Raw genomic sequence first — 15,299 nt, 5'->3', positions numbered from 1 at the left:
TAAACGGTGCTAAACCTACTCCTCAAGAAGTGCCAAACCCCTTCACTTCAGCAACTACACCTCAAAGAGATTACAAGGAATACAAATTAGTGCAAAATATTATTAATATATAATAATATAATAATAATAAAAACGAAACGTATAAGCATTTCTACAAACGGATTGGCTCGCAGATGAAACATATGAATAACACTCACGTACATATAATTTGCATTGTGAAAATCCCAGGTAGACTAATAAATGGATATTTGATCTTACATCAGGTATTGATGTGAAGAAAAAGCATTTTTTGAAAAACGAAAAATCATGTATGCCACAGCCGTACAGGTATTTGATAGAGATCACGTTCGTTTTTATAAGAGTAAGCTAACACGTTTCGAATTTACGAGCAGTGCAGTGAAGAGGGTCACAAAACTCACAAAGGGTGTACTAAAAACTTACGCATTGTTTAAAACCTGAGAGCTCCGTAAGTCTAGGACGAAATGAAATATTTATTTTGGTGGAAGGCTTTTATAAAAGAAATAATAAGAAATCAATGCATTTTAAGGTAAGGTTTATAAGTAAACTGTAATATGATACATTTAATCTGGTGGAAAATTTCACCAAACGAAAAAAATATGTAGTACCACAACTTTTCAGATGTTGTAACGGGATGGCGTGGCTTTTATTGATCTATGCAGTGACCTCATAAAAAACTGGAGTATTGTAAGAGTAGTGTTATAACATGATGTATAAATCGCTAATTACCGGTGACCAATGGTTTATTAATGTAATTCCGATCGAGATATGGATCAGACTTGCTGCCAGAGTATGCACGAGCTGCTGTTGACACATAGGCTTACCTGCGGAAGGGAAAAGACGAGTTTCTTCCTTCTTGCTTTTGTAAAAGAACCCCACAAGTTTGGATGGAATGAAAGGAAAGGGGGGCGAGAAATAAGTGACCTATTTTACATTATTTCCTGATTCTAGTTTTCCCTTATTTTATTCAACTCTCCATTTGCTATTTACAATTCCTTTACAGTTAAGTCACCATTTTCTCTTCATTTAACTGTTTCGTGCTTTAATCGGGTTTGGGCAAAGCCAGTTTGGGCCAGAAAAAGGGTATTTTATCTAGATGACAGTTCGGTTGGACTCTGATCGAGCTGAACTTATGACAATACTTCTCCAATTTATGAAAGCAATCCTCGAGCGATAGCCGTGGATACTCACTCATACATTTATTTTACATACATTTGTAATCACGATACTTGCAGATTCCTAATTCAATTAAAAGCTTTAATGAAGAAATGAATGATGAATACTTTGCTCCTAATGATACTGTGCGCTCGTTAATCAGAAGCTAGCTTTGGTGCACGGTTTCATTAGTGATTTAAGCATGCATGTTGTGCCCCACTCAACACATGAGAAAAATAGCCTACAGTTTTTATATATATATATATATATATATATATATATATATATATATATATATATATGTGTGTGTGTGTGTATGTATGTATACATGTGTGTGTGTGTGTGTGTGTGCGTGTTGCAAACAGCTACGTCATGAATTTTCCAGAAAGATGTTCTTTTTCACTTTATCTGTTAGTAGTCTTGTAGGAAATGATAACAATCTCGTGCAATTTTCCGGATTTATTAAAATGATACTTAGACCATTACAATAAAACATAAGAAAATATTACGTGTATATATATATATATATTATATATATATATAATATATAATTATATATATAATATTACATATATATGTGTATATTGATTTATATATATGTAGAATCTACTGGTCATTTTTACCAGATGCATGTAAAATTGTAATAGCCACAATGCCCTCTTAACTTCTCAAATTCTGTGCTCTTTTTTTTGGATACGCTTGTCAATTCAAAGCCTTGAGCTCCACTTCAAAGATATTTCAAAGAAATCATGATGTCCGGTAGCAAGATGACCTCGTCGTTGATTATGTGTCACGGGTTCGTTTCCCGCTACCGGACATCATGATTCCCCAAATACTTTGAAGTTTGAGTTCAAGGTTTTGTAGTGACAAGCGTATCCAAAACAAGAGCAAAGGATTTGAGACGTCAAGAGGGGATTGTGGCTATTACAATTTCATATATATATATATATATATATATATATATATATATATATATATATATATATATATTATATAAAGGTGTAACCGGAGGAGGAAAACCTCGCAGTTGCATTATGAAATAATTACCTGTACGATCCAACTTATAACTGGCTACCTATTTCCTCATTTCTTTTCCTTTCAGATCTCCTGATGCCAAGAATATTACATTTGTTATTCGTCTCTGCAGCAGCTTTTTTTTTTTCATTCATACTTTCATTCGTTTTTAACATCACCACCTCACTTCCGCGGTGGAGAGTTGATTAAACACTCCTTCCTTACTTTCTAACCTTGGGTTCCGTAGACACTAAGATTTTGCACTCATCATGATACCTCCTGTGTTCACCTCTTATATAACTGTTTCTTACCTTCGTGTGTGTGTGTGTGTGTGTGTGTGTGTGTGTGTGTATGTAATCTAACAACGAAAATTGATCCAATTTTTTTTTCAGGTATAACTCAAGATGACACATGGTTTCATTACTTACCGGCTTGGATGGAGTAAACATGTCAAGAGAAAGATGAACAGATGTTCTCTGATGTTCGTCGGATGATTGGTTATCGTTATCAGTCACCTCCTTCTTAGTTATTATCCTAATTTATGGAGAAACTTCGGTAAGTGAAAGATGTATATTGAATCTGGTAATTAACTTTCATAGCTTTAAGTTTTAATTTTAGTACTACTCGATTGCCACTTTAAATCCCAAGTCTATCTATGGTATTAATCACTAAAAGATACAAGACAATTGACTTCAAGGTTCGCTAGGCGGCGCAGCATATTTCGATGACGGGGCGGGGGGTGGGGGGGGGGGTGGGGTGGGGGGGGGGGGGGGTGGCGGGAGGCAAATCTTAATACATACTTGGATAGTTTACGGTATCAAGCAGACAAACACTTTTGACCCTTAGAATTAGAAAGTTAATTCCAAAAACAGCATCAGCGCCTGCATTTCTTTGATTAAGGACTCTATATATGCTATGGAATTTTAATGCCAATAATTTAGGCGAAGCAAGATACGAAAAAAGAAGAAAAAAAAGAAAGTTACAGTGACTTTGTTCAAATAGTTCCGTATACTGTTAAACTGAAATAAAACATTTCTTGAAAGAATAATGCAATTATATACGGCATCCAAATATTATACGATATAATAATGATACCTTTAATTTACTTAGATTGAGAGAATATACAGTATAATGAAAGGAAACAAATGTGATATTTTTTCAAGTTATCACTGTTGATTTGAAAAGGAAAAGGATGGGGGTGGGGGGGGGGAGGGGGGGGGGCAAAGGGTTGGGGGTTGGGCACAAGTGGGCCTCCTTGCCCCTACGTACGGGCGGCCATTCAAGGTTGTCAGAGATTTTGCCACACGTGGGTTTTACAAAATAGCTCAGGCAAACGCTAAGTACGCTCGTGATTTAATGTTATGGCCATTGAATCGACAGATTTATTGACGAGTCTTGTCAGTACGATATCTTGAATATAAAAGTAGGCAAATTTTTTCTTGTTCACTTCCGTCATATATATATAATATATATATATATATATATATATATATATATATATATATATATATATATACTAAGGATTATGGGGAAGATCACACATCTTCCCATCTCTAAACGGTTTCTCTGTAAGTTCCTCAGATCAGAGACGGAAGAGTACCCAAAGAGAAAACAAGCTTTAGAAACAATGAAGAGAGCGAAGCAGACCTTACCATTTTATGGCCATAAAAGGAGTTAGTTCTAACAGTTCCTTGGAAGTTGTTAGTTTTAATGGTACCCAAGGCTTCTTCCATTTTGCTTTTGTTCAGTGGGCGCCCATTAATAGTATAGTCTTCTAGAGTTTTTATGTAGAGCTAGAATTAGTCTGAACTCGTCATGTTATTAAGAAAACTGCTAACTATAAAATTTAACCCGCACAGGATTAACATTTCGACAAATTATAAAATATAAACCTCTACACTGAATGCCCAAATCTTAGGTTATCTCTCGAGAGAGATGCAAAATTCTTCACTAACCGCATTTTTAGCGTATTTCTCATCATCATATGCAGCTATTTACTATCATAAATGATAAAACACTCACCGTTGATAAGTGTAACGAAAGAACCAAACAGACTGAAGAAGAAAATACTCATGATTTTATAGGGATACAATATCTGTGATTTTAAACAAGGAATCCAGCAGCATCGCCATGATCAAGTGGATAGCAGCGCGCCGTAGTTTCACAATGGACAAAAATGCACTGACGTGATCAGTCTAGTTAGAGCAAGAGAATATTTATCTGGGAGCTATGACAACAGAAAACAGCTGTCTGCGCACGCAAACACGTTTAGAATTTCACGGCGATTTATGCGCTGAGTCCTTTGATTTGACGGTTCGATACAGGTGCGATGAATAACACATAAAGCACGGTATGTGAAGTAACTAGAGTGTGATGCAGGGTATGTATGCGTTGTGCGAGTTCACGTGGGCTGATGACTTGATGTGCGTATTGCATGTATACTGAGTTAATATACACTCGCACGTTTTTGTGTATGTACTGCCACTAACATTCCATTGTATTCACTCGTCAGAAAAGGGAATCTCTGTGCACTATTATGATAAACCTGATTCTGATCATTCAGAACAATTTGGGAAGTATATAAAGTTAAGATTAGATAGGGCTTAACGGTTCGAACATAATGCTGTTTAGTGGTTGAGTACCGAATATCGGAATCGACTGGAAGACTTCCATGAATAAATGAAGGTAAAACGTGCGTCTGAGTTCAGGTAAAGGTGAATTTAATTTTCTTTAAAACTTCACGACACTACAGATTCTTTCAAACATCAGACCTGAAAAATAACAAAAAGTTCGAAATTAGGAGTGAATACCGGATGCTGCCTGCGTAGTAGAAAGAAGTGATCAGTAGATTTAAGAGGGCCGTTATTTAGTTAAAGAGAAAGAGTAGTTAGCGCAACCGATCTTTGAGGTATTACTTAAGTTAAGTTTAAACCTACACACTTTTGTGTTGCAGGCTGTTATGGCGTGGGACCACAAGAAACTGCCCAAAAGTGCACCACGCCACTGGCGGTGGCTGGCGCGGACCGTTAAAGTTGCACGGCGCCGCCAGGATTTTAAAACTTTTCAAATTTTTGCGCGGCGTCTGGCGGCCTGATGAAATCGCATGAAACCGTAAGCAGTGTGGCACGGCACCGCAGCAATAGAGGTAAGAACCCGCACGGTGCCGTGGTGCGGGTTCGTACCTCCCGTGTTGGAGTGTTACGGTGGTGTGCGGTGCCCATATGGTGCCTTCATACTCGATTAATACATGGCGCGTACATGTTGCGGGGCGTGCAGTGTGTTACGGCGTCTCCCTAGGTCAATTTGATGGAAGGTTGTCGCGCATTCTGGGGAGGATAAAAGGGGCCGGACAGAGCATGGGGGCATTATTCGAATTTTATTTTCTTAACATTAAATGATTTTGTAGTTATTTTCTTAACATTAAATGATTTTGTACATTTTATATCATTCATAATGTTTCTTTTTGTAATAAATATGTTGAAATACTGACTTGCATTTAGATTTTCCTTACTGATGCTTAATTTATATGTCGTGAGAAAATATATGATGATATGATCGGGAGAAATAAAATAGAATAATGAAAAAGCATGGCCATAAAAAATAACATCATGAAGAAATATAACAGGAAATGCAACATGAAATAAATATGGCCTCAATGATATAATAACATACAAGGTAAAGAACAATAATATAATATTGAGAACATGATCAAATGAACATGAACACATACAAATGATAATGAAACAATAATTAACATTGACTTGGCATGGTTATTAACAGGGGAACAATGAAAAATCAGTAACAGACCGAAGACATATTGACCTCAGTTGATAATATATGATATTTGCAGTTGAAAATGTTATGATATAAACCAAGTCACTATTTCATTTTTTTACATTCTATGCTTTTCATGTCCATTTTCTTACATTCTATGCTTTTCATGTTTTTTTACTTACATTCTATCCTTTTCATGTTCATTTTCTTACATTCTGTGCTTTTCTTGTTTTTTACTTACATTCTATGCTTTTCATGTTCATTTTCTTACTTTCTATGCTTTTCATGTTCATTATCTTACATTCTATGCTTTTCTTGTTCATTTTCTTACTTTCTATGCTTTTCATGATAATTTTCTTACATTCTATGCTTTTCATGTTTGTTTAGTAAGTATTTGTTATGTCCATCATTTGCTTCTTACTTTTCTCATTATTATGAATTATGTTATAATTACTTTCAGGTCATTATTTTCCAACATCATTTTTTATATGTACCAATCATCATTCCAATATTCTTTATTATATTAATATTGTCATTAGTTCTTAGGACAATACAAAAGTATGGTAGTGCCAACTTGAGTCCCACCTCTTGTGCACACCGCATTTTCGTGTCCTTCTTCAAAATGGGCGTCAGCCTTTCGACCATCTCCTCGAACAATTCAGGTTAGATGCGTAGGAAGTTCTTGTGTCCTTCGCGGTCCTCCTTGTTCAGTTCTTGTAGCAGCTGGTCGTAGTCTCGATGTAGTTTTCGCCGTGTCAACCACTCCCGAGCGCAAATCCGCCCTGCCCTCCCGTCCTTTCTGCGTAATTGTGCAGGTGGGTGTGGCACTGTAGTAGTACGTCTTCTCAACCCGCCAATGGCCTGGACTGCACAGAGACACAGGACAGCTACCAAAAATCTCTGGGTCTCCTGGGGTGAGAGGCTGTGGAGGTCCATATTGCATGCTGGGTGGGCGTGGAATGAAGGATGTGCTTGGCAGGCCTCTATACGTATATACCCAAGGTTCATATCCGGCACGGTGCATGTGCAACAATCATCAATATTTTATAAAAAAAATAAAAAATATAATTTAATTTATTAAAAATAAATTTTAATAGAATATATATAGATATATATATAATGATAGTGTATATATGACCCCGACCTGGGTCGCGTTGGTCGCTTAAGTTACTGTGGGTCATGCAGAAATCAAACGCTCAGTGAATAATTTAACACCGGTCTTATATTCTAATGAATTACACAAGGGCCCGAGTGAGAGTAAAACTAAATTCTATAAAAACCCGAGTTTCAGACCGAGGATGGGAACCAGCGGAGGGAACTAAGGGGAAACCTTATGTCTGCCCTCTTGCTTGACCGACACCTGACGGCCTGACCCGCTAAGAGACGGGGGGTAGGAAAGGTGGAGTCAATTTGGGGTCAGGGGTTGAAAGAATGGTTTTATTCCTGGAGAGTTACGTGACGTCACAGGGGTAGAAAAGTGGAGTCAATTTAGGGTCAGGGGTTGAAAGGATGGTTTTATTCCCGGAGAGTTACATGATGTCACAGGGGTAGAAAAGTGGAGTCAATTTGGGGTGGGGGGTTGAAATGTTGATTTTATTCCCGGAGAGTTACGTGACGTCACGGGGGGGTAGGAAAGGTGGAGTCAAATTGGGGGGGCGGGTCGGGGTTGAAAATATGGTTTTATTCCCGTAGAGTTACGCGACGTCACAGGGGTAGAACAGTGGAGTCCATTTTGGGTCGGTGGTGGTGGGTTGAAATGTTGGTTTTATTCCCGTAGAGTTGCAGGTGGCTACGCCCCCAACCCCCTTTTCGACCTCATGAGCTCATCAATAATGTGGAGTCGATTTGGGGTCAAGGGTGGCCACACCCCCTTTTACACCTCATCTTCGTATATCAGCTTATAAGACAAGTGGAGTCTATTTGGGGTTAGGGGGGGCCACGCCCCCTAATATGAGCTCATGTACGTACATGAGCTTGTAGGACAAATGGAGTCAATTATGAGCTCATGTACGTACATGAGCTTATAATACAAATGGAGTCAATTTGGGGTCAGGGGTGGCCACGCCCCCAGAATAGTGGAGTCTATATGGGGTCAGGGGTGGCCATGCCCCCAGAATAGTAGAGTCTATATGGGGTCAGGGTGGCCACGCCCCCCAGACTAGTGGAGTCTATATGGAGTCACGGTGGCCACGCCCCTTTTTGGGGTTTGGGGGGTTGCCCCGCCCCTTTTTAGGCCTCAGGTACGTACATGAGCTTATCAGGAGGGGGAAGGGGGGTAGCCACGCCCCTTGGGGGGTTGGGGGGCGGGGCTAGAAAAGTGGAGTCTATATGGGGTCTTTTCCTCTACTCGTATTGTACTGTATTACGACACACACTATGGCACCCCACACCTGACACCAAAATTATGACCCCGACCTGGGTCGCGTGGGTCTCTTAAGTTACTGTGGGTCATGCAGAAATCAAACGCTCAGTAATTAATTTAACACTGGTCTTATATTCTAATGAATTACACAAGGGCCCGAGAGAGAGTAAAACTAAATTCTATAAAAACCTGAGTTTCAGACCGAGGATGGGAACCGGTGGAGGAAACTAAGAGGAAACCGTACATCTGCCCTCTTGCTTGACCGACACCTGACTGCCTGACCCGCAAGGAGACGTCTTGGTTTCCTCTTTCCTCCAATACCCCACAAACCCCCCAATTTTTTCCCTCTAGGATCTGATTGGCTCTGGTACCTCTCCTTAGGTCTATTGACCAATGGGTGCCAATATAGGTGATGCTAAGGACCAACGAACTTTTGGGGGGATGGTTGGGGGAGGTGAAGCTCTTCTCAACCTGAGAGAGAATGACTGTTGACATACCTATGGCGTCCTGAGAGGAATTCAGGATTTTTGGGGAGATCTTTATAAGCCCTCTAGAATGGTTTATATATATGTTTAAACAAAGTATGTATATATAATATCATGTATATAGTATATATATATATGTATATATATAAATATATATATATATATATATATATATATATATATATATATATATATATATAGTATAATGTATGTGGTATTAATATATGTTTAAACCGAAATTATAATGTATTATATATATATCGATATAATATATATATATATATAATATATATATAGATAATATATATATAATTTATATATATATACATATATATATATGTGTGTGTGTGTGTGTGTGTCAAGATAGCGAGCTTTCCGTTCCTCGAACCCTCCAACTTATACAGGGAATAGAATCAGTTGCGGTTTATCAAAATACCAATAATAGAGCAGGTATTTCTCGAACACAATTCTGTTATCATGACGAAAATCATTGACAGCATTGCAGTACATTCATAGCAACTAGAACATAACACTAAACTTCCAACAGTCAACACAACAGAAAATAAAAATTCCTCGACTGTCGAAAAGCTATCTCTAAAGCATTCAACGAAGTTCGCCTTTACCTTATATATTGCATGTTATTTGACAATTTTTCTTATTCTTTATTGGCATTTTCTTCTTGACTTATGGCATTTAGTCTGAGTTGTATATTGTTAAATTATCATTATAATAATGACCAACCTAAGGGTGTTTGCTTTGACATTTTGAGGGATTTCCATCCTACATTACTTTAACTTTTTGGGTTTTAGTATTGTTTAATAGTTGCTAAGAATGTATTTCACCTGTGTTCGTGAAATACCTGTACTAACTGAATGATTCTAGGAACAGAACGCTCTCTCTCTCTCTCTCTCTCCTCTCTCTCTCTCTCTCTCTCTCTCTCGTCTCTCTCTCTCTCTCTCTCTCTCTCTCTCTATCTCTCTCCTCTAATATATATATATATACTTTTTTACATATATTATATATATATATTATATACTATTATATAAGATACTATATACCTATTATATATATAGTAACATAAATATGATTATATATTATAGTATATATAGCATATATATATAAATATGATTATATGTTTCTTTGTGTTATGTCTTTATTTATTTTCTTATACAATTAACATGAATTACTTTGCATGTTGAGACTCATATATAACCGTAAATCTGTACAGGGTGCATATATCCGACTGCTTACCGATACATAAATAAGGCTACAAAGTGATTGTAAGTTAACCTCAAATTTCCGTAGAGTTGCTGTAGTGTGCTATATAATGTTACTGTTTCGAGCAAAACGTGTTACCACTTCTGCTATAAATATTTGGTCCGTGTGTGTGTGTGTGTGTGTGTCGTTAAATCGAAGAATTTCAAAGTTTCATCAGTAAGCGTTGTCGTAAACTTGCAAGAGAATTTATACATCATTCAGATAGATGTCGATTGGTTTTATAGGTTTTTTCATAAATAGACCCACCTATTTGACCCATTATCCTTATAATACTGTAGGATGGTGCTTAACTTTCCTAGCCTAAAGTTTATATATATGTATATATATATATATATATATATATATATATATATATATATAGATAGATAGATAGTTAGATAGATAGATAGATAGATAGATAGATAGATAGATATATACACTATGTTAGGACCATATATCGTAGAATATCGAATTCAGTACATTTTCGAATAACTTACACCGAAAGTGATCCATTTTAAGTGTAAGTTATCTCCAAGGAATTATAAATTCATTGTTGAGCGATTCTTGTGCCTTAATATTCGTGTTATATTAAAAAGTCACGCATGTGAAAGTAACAGAAATTCATATATATATATATATATATATATATATATATATATATATATATTATATATATGTGTGTGTGTGTGTGTGTGTGTGTGTATGTATATATATATATATATATATATATATATATATATATATATATATATATATATATATATACAAAGACTAAGAGACAAATAAAGAAATCACAGACTCATTCATAATTTAGCTGCTAAATCAATGAATGGACCACCAGTGCAGAAAACTTCAATAATATAAATTGCCTCATGCATCCAACAGAGGATTCACGCCCACTGTGCTATATCCGGCTTGCCCTTATTTTCCCACATGTAGAGGCCTTTCCTGTTCATTACATCTTTAACTCCATTTTTCCAACACATTCAATGTCTTCCTCTCCTCTCCTTCTTCCTCCTAACTCATCTGGCTTATACATTCATTATCCAACCTTCAATTCTCTCTTCTTTTTATACGCCCAAACCATCTCTAAACTTGCTAAGCCGTACTTTCACCTAATCAACTTTTTTGGGGGGGTCTTCTACCTGTCTCCACATTTCTGCTCTTTCATTTCTTCTTATGCAACACATACATACTGCGCAAATAATTCATCTTAACAATTAACAACTTCACCTTACCAATTTTCACGCCTATTTTTCATCTAGCTACGTTTCACTTCCTTTCCCCTACTCGCCATATTAACATTAATTTCTGCAATTTCCTGGCTTCCATTTACCTCTCACATCCTTACGCTTGTTCACAGTTAGTATCAACTTCGTCCTCTGAGAACAGAAATACTTTCAATTTTTTTTTTTTTTATTAACACCCACAGTTTCTCTTTATCACCGATGATTATTAATTTTCCGGGAAGCATTAACCATTCCGCAAGCTTGCCCCGATTATTAAAATGAGGGTGGGAGGACTTTTCAATGTTAAGAAAGCCCTCCCTTAGAATTAGAGGCAACTGAAATTTGCTTGATATTATAGAGAAACAAGTAAAAAAAAAATGCGCAGAAGTTTTTTTCTGTGCAATCGAGTTTTCTGTGCATCGTATAATCAAGGCCCTCAAAAATAGATCTACCTTTCGGTGGTCTCGGTATAATGATGTATGAGCCGCGGCTTATTAAAACTCCAAGCACGGCACTGTAGTTGCCTGACCTATACCGTTGGCAGACTCACGATTATGGCTAACTTTAACCTTAAATTAAGTAAAACTACTGAGGCTGGAGGGCTTCAATTTGGTATGTTTGATGGTTGGAGGGTAGATGATGTACATATCAATTTGCAGCCATCTAGCCTCAGTAGTTTTTTAAGATCTGAGGGCGGACAGAAAAAGTGCGAACAGGAAAGAGTGCGGACGGACAGGCAAAGCCAGAGCAATAAGTTTCTTTTCAGAAAACTAGAAACGAAACATTCCTGTTGCTGGAAGTGAATAGGTTGCTCCCTTCGTAGTTGACTTTCGCCTATGTTTCATGTTCTCCGCTCAAAGAGTAACCGAGCAAGGTTCAGAACCACATATCTGGAAACGTTTGCATATTTTTTTTTTCTTTAATATTCCATAATACGACAAACTTGCATTCAATTAGTGAAGTTTAGAGGGACACAAACATTAATTGGTTTGCATGTATGTAAGTATGTATGTAGCCTATGTATTAAGATCTTCAAATCTTCATGAATCTGCCCTTTTATAACCATCATTTTTAAAACACATTTCGATAATTTTATATAATTCTAATCGTCTGAATACCTCTGTTCTCGAAAATTGTAACTTCCTTTTACATGCAGTGTTTTTGCATTTTTCACTCAGATTCTTTAGCGAAAGCTGGCGCATGAAGCAAAATTTATACTCGACTCTAATAATTTTGCGATATTATTATTATTATTATTATTATTATTATTATTATTATTATTATTATTATTACCTACAAGTAAGCTTCGTTGTACACTGCAAAGAGTAAAGAGTGTATAGGAAGGAACAAATGACAGACCCAGGAATATCGTTGATGTATTTTTATTGTCATGGCACTGAACGCGTTGACAAATATGTTCTCTGTTTATGTTTTGAAGAACTGATGTGCGTCATACATCATTTGCCCTACTCTACGGAACACGAAATTGAATAACTGTTAAGTGCAAGTCTTGTCTATAGACTACAGTTGGATCATTTAACGTTGACTTCTGGTCTTTCAGCTTTTCTTGCCCGGAATATAAAATAAACCCCTGATTGCGATCGCGTGTGTTAGAAGTAACAATAGGAAGCATTCCAAATACACTTAATTCCACATAATCACAGAAGGTTACAATAGTAGCTGCAGTGCAAAAAAAAAAAAAAAAAAAAAAAAAAGTTAATTGCAGAATAGTTACGCACGTTATTTCCTAGAAAAAACAAGCTGACAGTCCTTTATCCCAACCTAACCTTCCCTAACCGAATCTATCGTAAAGGGACAGATCCAAACCTGGGGAGGCTTTTGGACATCAAAACCCTGAATCCCGCTAACCTAATTGACCTAATTTAGGACGTTTCTCCGGTATGACGCGCACAGTCTTCGCCCTCAGGAAAATAGCCCTTTGTTTGTCACGATAAGAGGAACTGGATATGCCAGACTTTCTTTCATTGTTGCACTTGAGGGAAGACTAGCGACATAGAGGGGATGGAGTTAAATGTGGGCTAAATACTGGTGATATTCACATCGTTCAGACACTAGCCTCTGCTCGGATCACTTGTCCATTACTAAGAAAATGATTCTTTGTGAATTTTGTAATGCCTTTTCTACTTATCATAGGGATTTTTTTGATATGGCATGAAATACTTAGATGATTATATATATATATATCTTTTAATTTTACTGTGCTTGTCAATATGAGAGATGTCTAACTTTCATGTTGTAAATTAAGATAATAGCATGCATGCCAGCGAATTAGAGGTGTCAAGGGCATTTTGTGTCGTAAAATATCATATCTTGCAGTCGGTAAAAATGGGAAGGTTACAAGACCCTCTTCCGTCAATCATCAGATGTTCTGTTGTCGATAATTGAGTGACTCAAGGAGCACGCCATTACTTCTTCGATTTATTCCATCAACTTCAATGTACTACGTTGGCCTGTATCGTAGGAAAGGTCCAGAGTTTCTGGTTTCTGTATTCTCTCATGATTCAGAATGAGTACTCTGTACGGGCTAGGTACAAACTATATTATACTTTGTTCAACTTACGAACCATACCAACCTTGCGCGGTTTTCTATGAACAATAAAGTATCCTTTAGTTATTTCGTCTTCTGGTGAAACATCGCTTTCGAAATTGTGAATTATAAGAAATGTTTATGTTGCAAAGGACATGACTCCAAGATAAAAACTACTGATGATTATCGTTGTCTTTCGAAATCTAAATTGAAATTTGACTCGAGGTTTTATCTTAATTTTAAAGATATGAAAAGGAAAGGAGACGATTTGAAGACAGAACCATGGCACCAAAAATAACCGAAAATTGATAGTATGAATTACTATTACGTCAAATTGTGACATGCTAGAGAACAAATCAAGAGTAATCTTCAAACTGTGAGAGATTAAATCAACATGCGTACATGGAGGTACGTTTACACACACATACGTAGAGCCTTAAGGGCGTTGCAAGTTTATTTTTTCTTTTTTGCGGGTGCGGGTAGATGGAAGGGAGGTGGTTGTGGGAGCCAAATAGCTAGGACTGTTGTGTACAAGGCCCCTATTGCAAGGGTATCAAGGGGTGCTGAATAAATTTTGATGCCAGAAATCCCTTGGCAGGGAAGCCGTCCTCTGAGGGCTGATTTTCCCGGAGGCCTGTCAGGCTGGGAAGCACCCGCAGAGAGCAGTCCGTGGGGAAGGTCGTTATGCCAGCACGGGCTCTTGCTCACAGGGCAGCCCGTAGGTCATATGAATATTTGCAGGTGGAGAGGTGGTTTTAATAAGAATATGTGGTGAGCCTTTATTATGATATCACTGGAATATGCAGGTAAGATGATATGGTTGTTGTTTGAGATTAAGCTGACCTTATGCCAGCACGGGCTCTTACACAGAGCAGCCCGTAGAAAGATGATATGGGAAAGTCTTTACTGTACATAGCAGTGTGCGGACGGAAACGGAGTGCCCAATCCCCGAGTCTTGTGACCCGCCCACAGACAGAGGAGAATTTGTGTTTCTTAGCAGTTTATAAAATAACAATAGCAAAAGACATAATGGACATACATTGATGAATTATATATCGGCGAAAAGGCCAGGAAATTCCACATACGGATATATACTACATGTGATTCTTGCTGCTTTGCTAGATGAGATACACGATCGTCATTAATTTATATATATATATATATATATATATATATATATATATATATATAGATATATATATATAATATATATATATATATATATAATATATATATATATATATATATAGTAAATATATATTTATATGGTATATATAAGGTGTATATATATACATATATATATATAATATATATATATATATATATATATATATTAGGTTTATGCTTATGCATAGCATGTTCATGCTTGGTAAACCATAGCATTTATCGACATTCATAAGTTTACAAGGCGTAAAAATAACGGTGGTGTAAAAATAGTTAACGGTCTCAACAGAGTT

The 15,299-nt window shown here is 36.8% G+C and overlaps 1 protein-coding gene across 1 annotated transcript in view; it reads right to left on the bottom strand.

Moving 5' to 3' along the window:
• Positions 1 to 4,371, bottom strand: part of LOC135220226 (uncharacterized) — a 12,335-nt gene extending 7,964 nt beyond the window's left edge. Inside the window, exons 1-2 of the mRNA XM_064257497.1 lie at positions 4,210 to 4,371; positions 2,616 to 2,721 (exon numbers count right to left, since the gene is read on the bottom strand). Coding sequence (XP_064113567.1) covers positions 2,616 to 2,636 — 21 coding nt within the window. The 5' untranslated portion in view covers positions 2,637 to 2,721; positions 4,210 to 4,371. The remainder of the gene's footprint in view (positions 1 to 2,615; positions 2,722 to 4,209) is intronic.
• Between the last annotated feature and the right edge of the window lie 10,928 nt (positions 4,372 to 15,299).

The sequence above is a fragment of the Macrobrachium nipponense genome, chromosome 1 (genome assembly GCF_015104395.2).
Source record: "Macrobrachium nipponense isolate FS-2020 chromosome 1, ASM1510439v2, whole genome shotgun sequence".
Classification (NCBI taxonomy): Eukaryota; Metazoa; Arthropoda; class Malacostraca; order Decapoda; family Palaemonidae; genus Macrobrachium; species Macrobrachium nipponense.
The sequence above is the reverse complement of the archived record's forward strand: the minus strand, read 5'-3'. Positions and strand labels throughout refer to the sequence as shown.